Genomic DNA, 17,892 nt, shown 5'->3' with positions numbered 1-17,892 from the left:
GCTGTTCACACGCTTCAAGACTTACCCCTTTACAAGGTCCTTGTCGTTCGTCACTGTCGAACGTGAAAGCTAGCAAAAAATTTCTCTATCTTTAATTTTGTTTTGGCTTCTTTCTTTTGTTCTTAAACAGTGACAATCTTTGAGGCTTTTTAATTTTAAAAAGTGACCCACAAAGATTTCCCTCAGTTAGCTCAGTCTACAGTGTTAAGAGCCAAATCCAAAACCCCGTGCAGTTCATGAGCTAATGAACAAAATGATTCTGCTTTAAAGTTTTTGTCTTCCTTCTTCTTCAACTCTGTCGACATTGTTCTTGCAGTGAAGCTTTTTTCATCCCCGTAAGTTTAAAAATCCTTACTTTCCATTTTATCTCTTTGCTTTGGAGTTAGGTTAGATCTCGGAATGGGACCCAAATATTGAATAGCCCCCATTGTTCATTTAATGTTTTTTCAGCTGATTCCATTTGATTCAAGATTGTCTCTTCTCACTCAATAGCATCCTGCATTTTGTTTGATTGAGGTTTCTCAGAACATTTGTTCATCTAAGGTAAAGTTTCTTTAGCTCCTTTATTTTTTTTTCTCAGTGAAAGTTTTGGTATTGTTGATTTTTTGCAGAAAGATTGAAACTTTTTTTTGGTAACATTGATGGGTTTCGTCTTATTTCATTATCTTTTATGTCAGATTTACTTGGGGTTCCATGAATTTTCTGCGTTGGTGAGCTGGAAAAGTTGTTGGGTTTCTGCAAAAACTGTAGCTTTTGGGTGAAAGATTTTGAAGTAAAGGATGAATCTTTCTAGGATTTTGTTACTCTCCATGTTTTTCCTGTCTGCAATGGGGCAACTTCCATCACAGGACATCATGGCATTGCTTGAATTCAAGAAAGGGATCAAACATGACCCTACAGGGTTTGTTCTTAATTCATGGAACGATGAGTCTATTGACTTCAATGGTTGTCCTTCTTCTTGGAATGGTATTGTCTGCAATGGTGGTAATGTGGCTGGTGTTGTTTTGGATAATTTGGGCTTGACTGCTGATGCTGATTTCAGTCTGTTTTCCAACTTGACTAAGCTTGTCAAACTATCTATGGCCAACAATTCCATTTCTGGTGTGTTGCCAAATAATTTAGGCAGTTTCAAAAGCCTCCAGTTCCTGGATTTATCTGATAATCTGTTCTCTTCTTCATTGCCTAAAGAGATTGGTAGATCAGTAAGCTTGAGGAATCTTTCTTTAGCTGGTAACAACTTTTCTGGTGAGATTCCGGAGTCTATGGGTGGGTTGATTTCGCTTCAGTCGTTGGATATGAGTCGCAACTCCTTATCTGGACCTTTGCCAAAGTCCTTGACAACGCTGAACGATCTGCTGTACTTGAATCTGTCTTCTAATGGATTCTTGGGGAAAATCCCGAGGGGCTTCGAGTTGATTTCAAGTCTTGAAGTGCTTGATTTGCATGGTAATTCAATTGATGGTACTCTTGATGGGGAGTTTTTCCTTTTAACGAATGCGAGCTATGTCGATTTCAGTGGAAACAGATTGGTGACAACGTCTGGGAAACTTTTACCTGGTGTTTCTGAGAGCATCAAGCACTTAAATCTCAGCCATAATCAGCTTGAAGGTTCATTGACTAGTGGGCTTCAGTTGTTTCAGAACTTAAAAGTCTTGGATCTTAGCTACAACCAGTTATCTGGAGAATTACCAGGTTTCAATTATGTCTATGATCTTGAAGTTCTCAAGCTTAGCAACAACAGATTCTCAGGTTCCCTTCCCAATAATTTGTTAAAAGGTGACTCCTTGCTTTTAAAAACGCTGGATTTAAGTGGCAACAATCTCTCAGGTATGCTCTTGGCTTTATCCTCTACAGAGTGGGAATTGTTATATGTTAGTGGTGGCACCAAGAAAACTAGAAACCTAATATTTTTCTTTTTTGGTTTTCCTTTTGTGTTCCAGGGCCAGTAAGTTCTATCATGTCAACAACTCTTCACACCCTTGATCTTTCTTCAAATTCATTGACCGGGGAGCTTCCTCTCTTGACCGGGGGCTGTGTTTTACTTGATCTCTCAAACAACCAGTTTGAAGGAAATCTGACAAGATGGTCAAAATGGGAGAATATCGAGTACCTTGATCTCAGCCAGAACCATTTCACTGGCTCGTTCCCAGACGTAACTCCCCAGCTTCTGCGAGCAAATCATCTTAATCTTTCCTACAATAAGCTCACAGGCTCACTTCCAGAACGGATTCCAACTCATTATCCGAAACTTCGGGTACTTGATATAAGTACTAACAGCTTAGAAGGGCCAATCCCAGGTGCATTACTATCCATGCCCACTTTGGAGGAGATCCACCTTCAAAACAATGGCATGACAGGTAACATCGGACCCCTGCCTTCTTCTGGTTCCAGAATCCGTCTTCTTGATCTTTCTCACAACCGGTTTGACGGCGATCTTCCTGGTGTATTCGGATCTTTAACCAATCTTCAAGTGCTGAATCTCACAGCAAATAATTTGTCTGGCTCTTTGCCAAGCTCCATGAATGACATGGTCTCTCTAAGCTCATTAGACGTATCCCAGAATCATTTCACTGGACCACTCCCAAGCAACTTATCTAGCAGCCTTATGGCCTTTAACGTGTCATACAATGATCTATCAGGGACTGTGCCAGAGAATCTGAAGAACTTCCCTCCGCCTTCCTTTTATCCTGGAAACAGCAAGCTCTTCTTGCCTGCTGGATCCCCTGGTTCAAGTGCATCAGAAGCTTCCAAGAATAAATCCACGAACAAACTTGTTAAGGTTGTCATAATAGTTTCGTGCGTCGTTGCTCTAATTATTCTCATCCTTGTGGCTATCCTCCTTTTCTGCATCTGCAAATCAAGAAGACGCGAAGAGCGTAGTATAACAGGTAAAGAAATTAATAGGCGGGCTCAAACAATCCCCTCAGGCAGTGGAGGTGGTATGGTTGTCTCTGCTGAGGATCTTGTTGCTTCAAGAAAAGGCTCATCATCCGAAATCCTCAGTCCAGATGAAAAACTAGCTGTTGCAACCGGCTTTTCTCCTTCTAAGACGAGCAATTTATCTTGGTCACCTGGATCAGGAGATTCATTCCCAGCTGATCAGCAACTAGCACGGCTTGATGTTAGGTCACCAGATAGACTTGTGGGAGAGCTGCATTTTCTGGATGATTCAATCAAGTTGACTCCAGAAGAATTATCAAGGGCACCAGCTGAAGTTCTGGGAAGAAGTAGCCATGGGACTTCTTATAGGGCAACACTGGATAACGGAGTGTTTTTAACCGTAAAATGGCTAAGAGAAGGCGTGGCAAAGCAGAGAAAGGATTTTGCTAAAGAGGTGAAGAAATTTTCTAACATTAGACATCCTAATGTTGTGACTCTCCGAGGGTACTATTGGGGTCCCACTCAACACGAAAAACTTATTCTTTCAGACTATATATCGCCTGGAAGGCTTGCCAGCTTCCTTTATGGTAATACTCCTTTCTATAAACTTATCTAAGTATTATATTTATGTACCTGCAGTATTTTTCGTCAAGCTTACGGTTCTTGTTTGATCTCAGATCGACCAGGCAGGAAAGGCCCTCCCCTAGCCTGGATCCAACGGTTGAAAATCGCAGTTGATGTGGCACGTGGTCTCAACTACCTCCATTTTGACAGAGCTGTTCCACACGGTAACCTCAAGGCAACAAACATTCTCTTAGATGGAGCAGAGCTAAACGCACGTGTAGCAGATTACTGCCTCCACCGTCTCATGACACAAGCAGGCACAGTCGAACAGATTCTAGACGCAGGAATCCTCGGTTACCGAGCTCCCGAGCTAGCAGCTTCAAGAAAACCGTTACCTTCTTTCAAATCAGATGTCTATGCATTCGGTGTGATACTTCTTGAGATCCTAACGGGAAGATGTGCAGGAGATGTGATCACAGGTGAACAAGAAGGTGTTGATCTAACCGACTGGGTTAGGTTACGTGTTGCAGAAGGGCGCGGTGCAGAATGCTTTGATTCGGTATTGTCTCAGGAGATGGGAAGTGATCCGGTTACAGAGAAAGGCATGAAAGAAGTTCTGGGGATTGCTTTGAGGTGTATAAGATCGGTTTCTGAGAGACCTGGTATTAAGACTATTTATGAAGATCTTTCTTCAATTTAGGAACAATGTGTTTGTTTTGTAGGTTCCGATGGAGTTTGGTTCCTCTGAATGTGTTCTCCTTTGTCAAGGTAGTGTGTTGTGTGTCTTGTGTTAGTTTATTTAACATTTTCTCTGTAAAAAAAAACGAAAACTGCTCATGTCTCATGAGTGAATGAAATTTCATTTTTTTTCCCAGTTATTTTCTCTGTTCATGGAAGTTGCTAAATCGTGTTTTATGTTCCGGTTACACTTAACCGACTCTTTGAATTAGGAATCTTAACTTATACGTTAGGTTTGTATTATATGATCTTTTTCCAAAACCTAATCCTAGAAACCCTAATCCAAAAGTCTGGATGGAAACACCAATACATCTCCTCCCGGAGGCGATATTGACGGAGATTCTGGCGAGGTTGTCTTTGAAAAGCATCTATAGATTCAAATCGGTTAGCAAAACATGGAAATTAGCAACCGAATCCGCCGTCTCTTTCTGTCTCTGCACCAAAACTCTACCTCGTGGTTGCTATGGTGCTGCAGAAGAAAAGAAGAACTCATAAGGTTCTATGGATGCGAGACATGGGATCTTCCAGAGTCTATAGGTTCTATAATCCCACAGGTTCGTTTATTTTACTCCAATGGATTGGTTTTGATTAGAGGATATCATCGTCATTGCTTTGTGGGCAATCCAGTATTACAACAGTGGGTCAAAATCCCTCCATCTCCAAACGATTCTTCTCGTGTTTATTGTCTGGTGACTCGCGTGGACGATGATGGCGACGTTTTGAGCTTCAAAGTTGTTTGGTATGCTTCACTACTAACGACAAATAATAATCTCTCGTGCACTTTGAGTGTGCTTCTGTATTCCTCTGAGACAGGTCTTTGGACTTCCAAGATAATTCACTGTCCTCACCAAATCACCAGCCTTACTGATTATGTGACTGTGAATGGTACAAATTACTATTCCAATCTTAGTCAACCTGGAGTACTTGTAGCTCATGATTTCTATTCTGAATCCGATCAATTTCGGGTTATACCTCTCCCCGATCATCCGAATCACAGCGACGATGGAGACTTAAAAAGAAGAGCCTTGACTACATCCGAAGGATTTATGATGTGTATGAGAACATTAGCTCAAAAGGAAGAAACCGTTATAAAGGTTTGGAGGTTGAACAACGATGACTCTTGGCAACTTTTGTGGAAAGTTTTTGATAACGGTTTCTTTAACACGGAAGAGGAGGCATAATCGCAGGTAAGTGTGTTGGCCTGAGAGCCCAATTCGACCAATGGTGTTTCTTCAACCGGATTATATTACTGTCTAAAACAAAATTAAAAATAGCATAGTACACCGATGGTTATGACTGTTACGGTTTCCGGTTAGTCTTAACCGGCTCTTTCAATTACGAATCCAATCTTCTCGTCGTCGTCGTCGTCTCCATTTCTCTACACCGTTGATGTTAGGGTTTCGGCTGTATTCCCGCAGCTGCCGTACATTTCTAGCTGGAGACGGCCTGAATCCGCAATTTAATCGTCGATTTTCGATTTTAGTCAAGAACAAGATTCAATAGTGATATGCAGATCACATGTCTCCCAATTTCGATTCCTTCGATCACTCCTCGAACCTCAATTCCACTTTTATCATCACTCTCCTCAAATCCTAGCCGCATTTTCAACCTCACTTCACTTCAGAACCCAAATCACAGTTTCTTCAAAACATTACATAAATCTCAGACTGGTTTCAGCAATACAGTTTTGGCTTCCATGAGAAGAGAAGAAGGTGTTGAAGTCGATGATTCGTTTTATATGAGGAAATGCGTTGAACTAGCAAAGAGAGCAATTGGGTGTACAAGTCCTAATCCTATGGTAGGTTGTGTCATTGTTAAAGACGGCGACATCGTTGGCCAAGGGTTTCATCCCAAGGCTGGTCAACCTCATGCTGAGGTAACAAAAGTTCAACTTTTCTTTGTTGGGTTACCAAAAATGAGCAAACTTTGATTCTTGATTGTGGAATTGGAGGTTGAGTAGGTGTTAATGAGTTTGATTTATGGTGAGAGTTGTTTATTGGTATTGGTAGGTGTTTGCTCTTCGAGATGCTGGAGAGTTAGCGGAGAATGCAACTGCTTATGTTAGCTTGGAACCATGTAATCATTACGGGAGAACGCCGCCGTGTACAGAGGCGTTGATTAAGGCTAAGGTGAAGAGAGTTGTAGTTGGGATGGTTGATCCGAATCCAATCGTTTCTTCTTCAGGTATTAGTCGGTTGAAAGATGCTGGAATTGATGTCACTGTGGGTGTTGAAGAAGAGTTATGCAAGAAGATGAATGAGGGATTCATCCATCGGATGTTAACAGAGAAGCCTTTCCTTGCCCTCAGGTAAAGTTCATTGCTTCTCTTGAGTGGAGACAAAATCGAGTCGTAGATTGTTTTTAAGTCTTGAAAATCTTTGCAGGTATTCTATGTCTGTCAACGGTTGTTTTCTGGACAAGATTGGGGAAGGGGCTTCGGATAGTGGTGGATACTACTCGAAGCTATTACAGGAATATGATGCGATAATACTTTCATCCTCGTTATCGGATGAACTCTCGAGCATTTCCTCACAAGAAGCTACTAACGTTTCAATTCAACCTATTCAAATCATAGTAGCTAGAAATGCACAACAGTCTCCTATCCTTGCTTCTTCCAACACTGTGGAAGAATCGGGTCCAAAAGTTGTACTGTTCACCGCAAAGGAATTGCTTGCAGAATCCGGAATCAGTAGTAGCGGGGTTGAAACTGTAGTACTGGAAAAGATAAATTTGGATTCCATTCTGGATTACTGTTACAACCGTGGACTATGCAGTGTCTTGTTAGATTTGAGGGGGAACGTCAAAGACCTTGAAGTGCTTCTGAGAGATGGATTTGAACAGAAACTATTGCAGAAAGTAATTATTGAGGTTTTGCCGGAATGGAGCACAAAAGATGAGAGACAGATTGCATCGATGAAGTGGTTAGAATCAAAACAGGTGAAAGATTTGCAGTCTAAGCAATTAGGTGGAAACGTTTTGCTAGAGGGCTATCTTTGATGTTTTGATGTATGAATGTAAGTCATATTCACTTTCTTAAAGCATTGTATTATTAAGGTTTTACAGATTTTTTTATGGATTAATAAAAGATTTTTGTTGAAATTTGAGAATGTGATTCGACCTTCTATGGCCTACACTACCTTCTATGGCCTACACATGATGAGTATCCTAAGATGAGGTGATTTTGTTAATTGGATCTCATAAATAAAAATCCATACAAATTTTAAGGATATGTAATAGAATGTGAAGTACATTCAATGAAAACCGATTGTTGATGTCGATTGCGTTACGAATTTGACTAGTTTTTTGGATTTTGGTGGAAATGTGAACTAACAGACAAACAAACATTTAATCAAAGCATATTGGATATTTTTTTTTTGTCGAGAAAAGTAAAAACCGATATATCTAGAGATGCTCGAAAGAAAGAAAGACAAAAAAAAATAAACTAAACCAACAATCAAATTTAAATTACTCTAGGATTTAAAAAATCCTAACCTCAAATTTAAGATTTATCATAGCAAAAATTTTGAGTCTTTCTTGTTTTTCATAGCATTAGTGAAAAAAGTTACTCTACAATTATATCATCTCTCTTTACATTGTTTCAATACGTAAGTTATAGTTGGTGTCCTACATAAAACATCTAATCTAGCATGTACATAGTAATAGAGAAGAGTTGTATATGATAAAGATTTTATCTACAAATTGGTGATGAGAACAAAAGATTATGAGCATGTCTTCTTCATGTCGACTAAGTTCGAGTGGTTCAACAAAATCCACGCAATTGCCTCAGCGAAAAAGTTGACCATACTCACCCCACCACTCTCCATTTCAAAACCTTTTTCTATTTTCCTTCTTCTTTTGCATTTATAGAAAACATTTTAAGTATTTTCCAGTGATGGAATTTAGAAAAAAATAATTGTTAAAGTAAATGTCATACATATATATAAAAAAAAAAAAACGTAAATGTAACTACGATCAACTCAACCGATTGGAGAATTGAATATAACTTATATCGAACCCCAAGTTAGAACAAACGCTATATATGAGAGTGAAAATTATTGATCAAAAACATGCAATGCAATGGTCCAAAACTCAAATATAAAAAACTTCTAAAATTAATGTTGGAATTATGATAATTTATCTTAAAATAAATTCAATGATAAAAACTAAATAATTTAAAACGTGAGAAATATATTAATTTATCGAATATTAATTTATTAAAGATTTTACATTGGACTATTTGCTCAAAATAGTTCTAGCAAATTTTTGATTTGAATATGTATTGACCAAAAACCATGTGATCGAGTTAATGAGTTTTCTATGCAAAATTAACGACCGATGTGTGGATGATTCTTGTCTGTTGTAGTATTGTTGGTCATTTTTCACTTTTATTTATATCATGTTCTAGTTTGAGTCAATTGTAGATAAATAGCTTAACATATGCCTCTTATAAACTAGTGTTGATTCTCACTCCAGTTTGACAGTATTAACAGACCCATTTAAAAATATGTGAACACATAAAAATATATAATTGACCATAACGAGTCAAGAAATATATATATTTAAAGAACTTACTTTTTTCCACTTAGTCTTGCTTTTGTTTTTTGTTTCTTTTTAATCTTTGGTAACAGATAACTTTCTCCCTTAACAAACCCCTTTCCAGTAAATTGTTAATAGCACAAACTAATTATCAGATGTCAGTACTTAAACCAACCTCCTCCTTTATATAAGCGTGGCTAACATCGAGTTTATCATCATGGTCTATGTGAAACAATTCAAGAAGAAAAAAACAATGGAGCCGAGCCATTCAAACACTGGTCAATCAAGATCTGTAGATCGCAAAACGATTGAGAAAAATAGAAGGATGCAAATGAAATCTCTCTACTCAGAACTCATCTCTCTTCTTCCTCATCAGTCTTCTAGGGTTTCTTCTTCTCTTCTTCGTCCTCTTATATATATGCATATATAATCTTTTATTCCATGTGTGATATCTTAATATATAAACCTTTTTCTTGTTTGATGTTATAGGAGCCTTTAACACTACCTGATGAGCTAGATGAAGCTGCAAACTACATCAAGAAGCTACAAGTGAACGTGGAGAAAAAGAGAGAAAGGAAGAGGAAACTTGTTGCGACTACAACTTTTGAGAAATTGAATTCCGTCGGATCTTCATCGGTTTCTTCGAGTGTCGATGTCTCCGTGCCTAGAAGGCTCCCAAAAATTGAGATTCAAGAGACTGGTTCCATTTTTCACATCTTTCTTGTGACAAGCTTGGAACACAAGTTTATGTTCTGTGAGATCGTTCGTCTTCTCACTGAAGAATTAGGAGCTGAGATCACTCATGCTGGATACTCCATTGTTAATGATGCTGTCTTCCACACCCTTCACTGCAAGGTATCAATTGAAAAATAAACATTTTTTGATATGGAATTTAATTTAGGAATCAAATTTTGCTACTACTACTATGTTAAAAGTTAAAACTAGGTCTAATCCAGTGTGTATACACAGTGGGAATGGGATCAAACTAGTTGGGTATATATATATATTTATACTAGTTTATATTATATAAAAAACGGCACTCAAAAATGCTAAGAAGATACATTGGTCCCATCGGATTGTAATAAGTTTCTACTTTCTACTAGTTTGATTCCTAGTATTAATATCCATGTTATTGTGAACTAAATTTAATTTATATTTTAAAATATATAGGTGGAAGAATGTGATTATGGAGCTAGGAGTCAAATTCCTGAAAGACTGGAGAAGTTTGTGAACAGTGTTCATTATTGATTTCTTGTTCCTTTTTTTAAAAAAAAGTTTATGTTCTTGTTCCTTTTCTAGAATTATTTTTGGTATCAGATTCGTTTTCTTGATTTATATCATGTGTGTGAAAGTGATGTTTCATTGTGAGCATAATATTTACTTTTATATCTACTTAAAGCTGTGGAATCATATATATAAAAGTCAACTCTCTCCATATGAGTGTCACATCATCACACAAAAATATGACATATATCATTTAACATTATTTAAATTTAAAAAATCATAAAAATTAATTGAGGGAAAATCAAAAGTCTTCTATTGTGTTAAATCCTCCAGTAATCCTATTTCTAAATGATTTTTCAAAACAAAAATAAAATTATAAAATTATTTTAATAAATCAAACAAATCCATTTCTCTTATATGGCTATATGCAATAGCATAAAATCTAAAAGTGTTATTTAAATAATTATTTAAATTTTTTTTTCCTTCTTTCATACGAAAACTCTTGAGATCGAAATATCATATATTCTTGTTGTGTGTATTCATGATAGTGAATGAATATTAGAATCTTAGATATAAAAAAAATCAAATTATATAGGAAAATAAATAAATTAATATTTAGAGTCAAAAACGAATCTAACCATAAAAATTGTAAGTACATAAGATGAGTCTAATTTTATTAACTATACAATAACAAAAAATAAATAAACATAAATTAGCGACAAAAACAATTAACATATTTATTTTAATAATTTTCAAAACAAACCCACGTGTAGGATGGGAATTCATCTATGAACATTTGGGTCATATCAATCAATAATTAGAAAAGAAAAAACATGATTTAAGTTTTATATATGGGCTTTGAAAATAAACTGATGTTAAAATTTGGTCCAAATAATATTCATTTAAAAGCCCATGAGCCCAAACATTAACAAAAACTTTTTTTTCTACGTTTTCTCTCCATCGAGAGAATTAGGGTTTCCGCTTTTCCCACACACACAGAGCTGCAACACTATCTTCTCAAAAATGGTAGCCGAAGCTTTCGAATTCGTCGCCGTTCCTTTCAATTCCGATGGCTGGGGTCCTCCAGACGCTTCCGACGTTTCCTCCTCCGCCTCCTCCACCAGCGTCGCCGCCGCTAATCTTCTCCCAAACGTTCCTTTCGCTTCCTTCTCCCGTTCCGATAAGCTCGGCCGTGTAGCTGATTGGACTCGCAATCTCTCTAATCCCTCCGCTCGTCCTCCCACCGGATCCAAATCAGATCCGTCTGCAGTTTTCGATTTCTCCGCTTTCGCTATCGACGAAGGATTTGGTCTCACTTCCTCCGGTGGAAATCCCGATGAGGACGCAGCTTTCCGTCTCGTCGACGGTAAACCTCCGCCGCGTCCTAAATTCGGACCTAAATGGCGTTTCAATCCTCACCACAATCGGAATCAGCTTCCTCAACGGCGAGATGAAGAAGTCGAAGCTAAGAAGCGTGACGCTGAGAAGGAACGAGCTCGTCGTGATCGTCTCTACAATAACAACCGTAACAACATCCATCACCAGCGCCGTGAAGCCGCCGCTTTCAAATCATCCGTTGATATTCAGCCGGAGTGGAACATGCTTGAGCAGATCCCTTTCTCAACATTCTCGAAGCTCTCGTTCACAGTTCAAGAACCAGAAGATCTTCTTCTCTGCGGTGGCCTTGAGTACTACAACCGCGTTTTCGATCGCACAACGCCGAAAAACGAACGCAGACTCGAGCGTTTCAAGAACAGGAACTTCTTCAAAGTCACTACGAGTGATGATCCTGTGATTAGGCGTTTAGCTAAAGAAGACAAAGCTACTGTTTTCGCAACTGATGCTATATTAGCTGCTCTTATGTGTGCTCCTCGATCTGTTTACTCTTGGGATATTGTTATTCAACGTGTTGGTAACAAACTGTTCTTTGACAAGAGAGATGGATCACAGCTTGATTTGTTGTCTGTGCATGAGACCTCTCAAGAGCCATTGCCTGAGGCTAAAGATGATATCAATTCTGCGTACTCTCTAGGTGTCGAAGCTGCTTATATCAATCAGAACTTTTCGCAGCAGGTTTTGGTTAGAGATGGAAAGAAGGAGACTTTTGATGAGGCGAATCCATTTGCTAATGAAGGTGAAGAGATTGCTTCTGTTGCTTATAGGTATAGAAGGTGGAAGCTTGATGAGAATATGCATCTGGTTGCGAGGTGTGAGTTACAGAGTGTTGCTGAACTCAATAACCAGAGGTCGTTCCTTACTTTGAATGCTCTTAACGAGTTTGATCCTAAGTACTCTGGTGTTGATTGGAGGCAGAAGCTTGAAACTCAGAGAGGTGCGGTTTTAGCTACCGAATTGAAGAACAATGGGAACAAGTTGGCTAAATGGACTGCACAAGCTCTATTGGCTAATGCTGATATGATGAAGATCGGTTTTGTCTCTAGGGTTCATCCTCGTGATCATTTCAACCATGTTATATTATCTGTTTTGGGGTATAAGCCGAAGGATTTCGCTGGACAGATTAATCTCAACACTTCTAACATGTGGGGGATTGTGAAGTCCATAGTTGATCTGTGTATGAAACTTAGCGAAGGGAAATATGTTCTTGTGAAGGATCCATCGAAGCCTCAAGTGAGGATTTATGAGGTTCCACCTGATGCGTTTGAGAATGATTACGTTGAGGAACCGTTGCCTGAAGATGAACAGGTTCAGCCAACTGAGGGAAACGCAGAGGGAGCAGAAGCAAGTGTAGCTGCAGCTAAAGAAACCGAGGATAAGAAAGCTGATGAAATTCAAGCTTGATGGTTATAAAGCCAGGTAATTTATACAAACAACTCTTAAATTCAAAAGGCTGTTACCTTTATATGCTTGTTGGATTTGATTGAACACTTGTTAAGGAAAATGAATTTAGCTCTTAGAAATACCCAAGAATATGCAGAAAGTATTGGTTGTTAGCCCTAGAATCTTGTTCTTAGTCATCTGAATTTCATCCTTTTGTGTTCATTATAGTTTAGAAACCGGTGACTTAGTTTAATTGATAGTTGTCATTCACAATATGAATACTATATTCTTCAGGTCCAAAGTCTACACCTTTCGTTTCTGGTTTCTTTTTGAGAGTTGAAGCTTCAATCAAACAACAACAATGGAGGTTTTTTTTATTATCTTGTCCTTTTCAAATTTTTGTGGTACTGCTGTAATTTTGAGTCAGAAATGAGATTTTAGAACACTATCTTCGTGACATCTTTTGGAAAATCATCAACGGTTGTTTCACAAAACATAAATCTTTTTTTACTGTGGCTCTTATACCCGCCAAATTGTCTTAACTCATTTTGCATTAGTTTTATTAAATTTGGTATTTTATGGTTTAAGTTATTTTGTTTCCTTGGTATTTTAATGAAAACAATTAAAAAAAAAAAGTTAACAAGAAATTATGTAACTTCATAATTTGGCAGTCAAGTTTTGTTTGTTTGTTTGGTCGTTTGGCATATTCTATTATGAAAGAGCTGATTCTATTGTCCAGGTCGGTTTTGTTCTCTGTTAAAATGTCATACTTCACAAACATTTACTATTAAACCCCAAATTAGAAAACCCAACGAAATGGTTTCACTAAGCATTCAGTTTTTTTCATTTTTCCAATAGTAACATCAGATTTTTAACTAATAATCGTAGCAACGGCAAAAACCATAACAGAACAGCAGAACAAACCTCCCCCAAAAGCCTCCTCTTAAATAGGTTGTCTCTAAACCCTTCAAATCTCCAAAACATAGTCAAGAACATGATAAGCAAAATCAAATCTCAAAAGAAGAGAAGAATGGATCCCAACGCGAAAACAATTTTCTTCTTGGCTATGTTTTTCATCTATTTATCTTTCCCTAATATCTCACTCGCACATACGGAAGTTGGTATGATTACTATATCTCTATTTCATTCAAGTAAATTTAATCTTTTGTATCAAAATTCAAATTTATGATTGATTTTTAAAAATTTAATCCGGAAACAGACGACGAAACTCCATTTACATACGAACAAAAAACAGAAAAAGGACCCGAGGGATGGGGAAAAATAAATCCGCAATGGAAAGTTTGTAACACCGGAAGATATCAATCGCCGATCGATCTTACTAACGAAAGAGTCAGTCTTATTCATGATCAAGCATGGACAAGACAATATAAACCAGCTCCGGCTGTAATTACAAATAGAGGCCATGACATTATGGTAAAACTTTATTATAAATTTAGTTTCCTCACTTAATTATATTAGCATTTCAACACTAATCATTTGAAATCTTTTTGTTTCTTAAAGGTATCATGGAAAGGAGATGCTGGGAAAATAACAATACGTAAAACGGATTTTAAATTGGTGCAATGCCATTGGCATTCACCCTCTGAGCATACCGTTAACGGAACTAGGTTTGTTGTTTTCATTTTTAATGGGCCTTCATAAGCCCATAAGTGGTATTTATACGAAATTTGTCATTATTACAGCTACGACCTAGAGCTTCACATGGTTCACACGAGTGCACGAGGCAGAACTGCGGTTATCGGAGTTCTTTACAGATTAGGGGAACCTAATGAATTCCTCACAAAGGTTATAATACTAATAAATATATTTTATTAAAAGATCGTATATATAAAAATTGTGTTTGACGATTAGTAATTTTTCGAAAAAAATGATTGCAGCTACTAAATGGAATAAAAGCAGTGGGAAATAAAGAGATAAATCTAGGGATGATTGATCCTCGAGAGATTAGGTTTCAAACCAGAAAATTCTATAGATACATTGGCTCTCTCACTGTTCCTCCTTGCACTGAAGGCGTTATTTGGACTGTCGTCAAAAGGGTATTTATACTTTTTGTTTCATTTTTATTGTAATTTTCTTCTTATGCATATATTACATATTCATTTTTTTCACTATTCCAATTGCAAAATACATCAGTAATTTTTTGTATTTGCGTGTAGGTGAACACAATATCAACGGAGCAAATTGCAGCTCTGAGGGAAGCCGTTGACGATGTAAGTAGTCGAAATTGCTAATGTAGTTTCATTAGCTAATATTGATTTAGTTTTATTACTAATTTAATTAATTGACTGATCAATAGGGGTTTGAGACAAATTCAAGACCGGTTCAAGACTCAAAGGGAAGATCAGTTTGGTTCTATGATCCAAATGTTTGATATATTGATTTCTATTTATTTTGTAATTTATACCCTTTTTACAAAATATCATTTTGTAATATCGAGATTTTTTCGAACTTTAATTAAGAAAACAATTAATGGGTAAATATATATATATATATATATATATATATATATATATATATATATATATATATATATTTTTTTTTTTTTTTTCTCAATCAGTAATGTTCTTCTGCTGGTTCTAAATATACCTTTAGTAATCCACTAATAATCATCATCGGAAAATAACAAGTGCCTGATTACATCAACGTTGCTAAAACAGTCTGTCATATAAAAGCTAAGCAAGCAGTCTTAGCTACTAAATCAAACTCTAATCAAGCACAGTATAAAAACTTGAAACTCGGCGATTAATGTATTCCATCAATCTCGGCGAGAGGAATCATTTGTTCCTTCAAACCCTTTTCATTTCCTGACGTATTTAATACATTTAATGTATTCCATCAATAGGATTAATACATTCGATTAATAGCACTTTCTTTCAGAAATGTTTTTTTTTTGACATATTCATCATTGAAGAATCTACTAGTCCCTAATACGATAATCACGTGACAAAATAGCTAATCATTCATTTGTCTTGGTTTTACCATCTCTCATTCGACAGGGTAGAAATCAGAGGTATCAAACAAAGGAAGATTACAGTCGATTGAAGGTGAAAATGCTAAATAAGCCAATCAGAATCGCAAATTAACATCCATAAAAAGAAGCGAGAGAATTGCCGAACCTTGCGAGCAAGAGATCGAGGAAGATCAGTATCGTAAGGACGTAAAACTTAAGGAGAAGAAGGCCAAAACAGCCTATATTACATTTACTCATTTAGGGTTTCCGTAACTATATGTTTTTTCAGTAACTTATATATATCTCAAGTTTATTGTTATTATTTATCTACGAAAGTGAAAATGAAAAAAAATACATAGTTTACGGAAGCATGAGAATCAGACATTATGTGTAATTTTTAAAACAATGTATAGATTTGACCTATCTCTCACACATAGAGAGATTTAAAACAAAACTATTTTTTTGTTTGACTTTAATTATGTTTTAGTAAACCAAAAAAAATCAAATTAAAAGAAGTTCTGATGAATACTACTAGCTAGTCAAGTTTTGTTTGTAAGGGAAGTTTTGTTTGTAAGGGTCGTTTAACAGATTCTTTTATGAATGAGATTAACGGTTTTCTCCTTTGTTAAATTGTCATTTCACATTTCTTTACTATAAAATCCCAAATTAGAAGAAAAATGAACTGTTTTATTTTTTGTCACTAAGCATTCAGTTATTATTTTCCAATAAAATACAACAATTAACTAATAACTGCAGCAACTGCAAAAGTCATAAAAGAACATTAAAACAAACCTTCCCCTAAAGCGTACTTTTAAATAGGTTATATCCAAACCCTTTCAATGTCCAAAACATACTCAAGAACATTAAGCAAAATCAAATCTCAAAAGAAAGAAAAAATGGATCCCAACACAAAAACAATTTTCTTTTTTGTAGTGTTTTTCATGGATTTATTTTTTCCCAATATTTTACTCGTCTATGCTCGTGAAATCGGTATGATTACTACATCTCTGTTTTATTCTAGTAAAATTCATCTTTTGGTATTAAAATGTTGGTTTATGTATGATTTTGTTAATTTATTTCGAAAACAGGCAACAAACCACTATTTACATACAAACAAAAAACAGAAAAAGGACCAGCGGAATGGGGCAAATTAAACCCTCAATGGAAAGTTTGTAGCACGGGAAAATTTCAATCTCCGATTGATCTCACAGACGAAAGAGTCAGTCTTATTCATGACCAAGCCTTGAGTATACATTACAAACCAGCTTTGGCTGTAATTCAAAGTAGAGGACATGACGTTATGGTAAAACTTTTCTTTCAATTTAGTTATATCACTTGATTATATTAATATTACTAAACTAATCATTTGAAATCTTTTTTCTCCTGAAGGTATCGTGGAAAGAAGATGCAGGAAAAATAACAATACATCAAACGGATTATAAATTGGTGCAGTGCCATTGGCATTCACCGTCTGAGCATACCATTAACGGAACTAGGTCTGTGGGTTCACAAAAAAAAATTCGGTTACGTTAGATTTTTTCCAAAAAAAAGAATATGAACATATTAATTTGTTTCTAAAATGTGTTACAGTTACGACCTAGAGCTTCACATGGTTCACACGAGTGCTAGTGGCAAAACCGCAGTGGTTGGAGTTCTTTATAAATTAGGTGAACCTGATGAATTCCTCACAAAGGTATACTAAACTCTAGAAGTAAATTAATATTCGTACCAAAGGTTAAAAACAAACATAGAGAGGTAGTTGATACAATATCTTTTTTTAATACTCGCGAATTCACCATAAACATCTTATGAAAGGAATGGTACAAATAACAAATAAATTTTGTTTGATGATTTGTTATTTGACAACTTGCAGCTACTAAATGGAATAAAAGGAGTAGGAAAAAAAGAGATGAATCTAGGAATTGTGGATCCTCGAGATATTAGATTTGAAACCAACAACTTCTATAGATACATTGGCTCTCTCACTATTCCTCCATGCACCGAAGGCGTTATTTGGACTGTCGAGAAAAGGGTATTGTATTTTTCGTTTCAGTTATAATTAATAGTCTTCTTTATACATTACATATATCATTTTTAGATAATTTTTATTAATTTGGTGTATGTAGGTGAACACAATATCAAAGGAGCAAATTACAGCTCTGAGGGAAGCCGTTGACGATGTAAGTAGTCGAAATTGCTAA

General features: G+C 36.4%; 6 protein-coding genes and 1 pseudogene across 7 annotated transcripts; all 7 read left to right on the top strand.

Moving 5' to 3' along the window:
* The first annotated feature begins 62 nt into the window (after window positions 1-62).
* LOC9305991 (probable LRR receptor-like serine/threonine-protein kinase At4g20940) lies at window positions 63-4,316 on the top strand. Its single transcript, XM_021018282.1, has 5 exons — window positions 63-335; window positions 451-543; window positions 678-1,827; window positions 1,941-3,467; window positions 3,558-4,316. The coding sequence occupies exons 3-5, from the start codon at window positions 780-782 to the stop codon at window positions 4,142-4,144; spliced, it is 3,162 nt and encodes a 1,053-aa protein (XP_020873941.1). The 5' UTR covers window positions 63-335; window positions 451-543; window positions 678-779; the 3' UTR covers window positions 4,145-4,316.
* Window positions 4,317-4,407: 91 nt separating this feature from the next.
* Window positions 4,408-5,363, top strand: LOC9305990 (annotated as a pseudogene).
* Window positions 5,364-5,376: 13 nt separating this feature from the next.
* On the top strand, window positions 5,377-7,284 carry LOC9305989 (riboflavin biosynthesis protein PYRD, chloroplastic). Its single transcript, XM_021018283.1, has 3 exons — window positions 5,377-6,058; window positions 6,192-6,490; window positions 6,567-7,284. Exons 1-3 carry the CDS (start codon window positions 5,690-5,692, stop codon window positions 7,177-7,179), a joined length of 1,281 nt encoding a protein of 426 aa, XP_020873942.1. The 5' UTR covers window positions 5,377-5,689; the 3' UTR covers window positions 7,180-7,284.
* Window positions 7,285-8,831: 1,547 nt separating this feature from the next.
* On the top strand, window positions 8,832-9,980 carry LOC9305988 (transcription factor bHLH162). Of its 2 annotated transcripts, none has more exons than XM_002869871.2 (3): window positions 8,832-9,103; window positions 9,208-9,573; window positions 9,889-9,980. In XM_002869871.2, the coding sequence occupies exons 1-3, from the start codon at window positions 8,936-8,938 to the stop codon at window positions 9,964-9,966; spliced, it is 612 nt and encodes a 203-aa protein (XP_002869917.2). In that variant the 5' UTR covers window positions 8,832-8,935; the 3' UTR covers window positions 9,967-9,980. The 2 variants fall into 2 exon arrangements, with proteins under 2 accessions (XP_002869917.2, XP_020874485.1); XM_021018826.1 differs by lacking the exon at window positions 9,889-9,980 and adding an exon at window positions 9,776-9,841 and having other exon boundaries at window positions 8,870-9,103.
* An 880-nt stretch (window positions 9,981-10,860) lies between these two features.
* On the top strand, window positions 10,861-13,294 carry LOC9305987 (eukaryotic translation initiation factor 3 subunit D). Its single transcript, XM_002869870.2, has 2 exons — window positions 10,861-12,756; window positions 13,015-13,294. The coding sequence occupies exon 1, from the start codon at window positions 10,966-10,968 to the stop codon at window positions 12,739-12,741; it is 1,776 nt and encodes a 591-aa protein (XP_002869916.1). The 5' UTR covers window positions 10,861-10,965; the 3' UTR covers window positions 12,742-12,756; window positions 13,015-13,294.
* Window positions 13,295-13,388: 94 nt separating this feature from the next.
* Window positions 13,389-15,219, top strand: LOC9305986 (alpha carbonic anhydrase 4). The gene is made up of 7 exons (XM_002869869.2): window positions 13,389-13,841; window positions 13,940-14,154; window positions 14,242-14,348; window positions 14,424-14,526; window positions 14,619-14,777; window positions 14,898-14,951; window positions 15,038-15,219. The coding sequence occupies exons 1-7, from the start codon at window positions 13,715-13,717 to the stop codon at window positions 15,110-15,112; spliced, it is 840 nt and encodes a 279-aa protein (XP_002869915.2). The 5' UTR covers window positions 13,389-13,714; the 3' UTR covers window positions 15,113-15,219.
* Window positions 15,220-16,288: 1,069 nt separating this feature from the next.
* Window positions 16,289-17,821, top strand: LOC9303939 (alpha carbonic anhydrase 6). Its single transcript, XM_002869868.2, has 6 exons — window positions 16,289-16,681; window positions 16,780-16,994; window positions 17,081-17,187; window positions 17,282-17,384; window positions 17,565-17,728; window positions 17,818-17,821. Exons 1-6 carry the CDS (start codon window positions 16,531-16,533, stop codon window positions 17,819-17,821), a joined length of 744 nt encoding a protein of 247 aa, XP_002869914.2. The 5' UTR covers window positions 16,289-16,530.
* Window positions 17,822-17,892: the final 71 nt, after the last annotated feature.

This window comes from Arabidopsis lyrata, assembly GCF_000004255.2.
Source record: "Arabidopsis lyrata subsp. lyrata unplaced genomic scaffold ARALYscaffold_7, whole genome shotgun sequence".
Lineage (NCBI taxonomy): Eukaryota > Viridiplantae > Streptophyta > Magnoliopsida > Brassicales > Brassicaceae > Arabidopsis > Arabidopsis lyrata.
The sequence above is the reverse complement of the archived record's forward strand: the minus strand, read 5'-3'. Positions and strand labels throughout refer to the sequence as shown.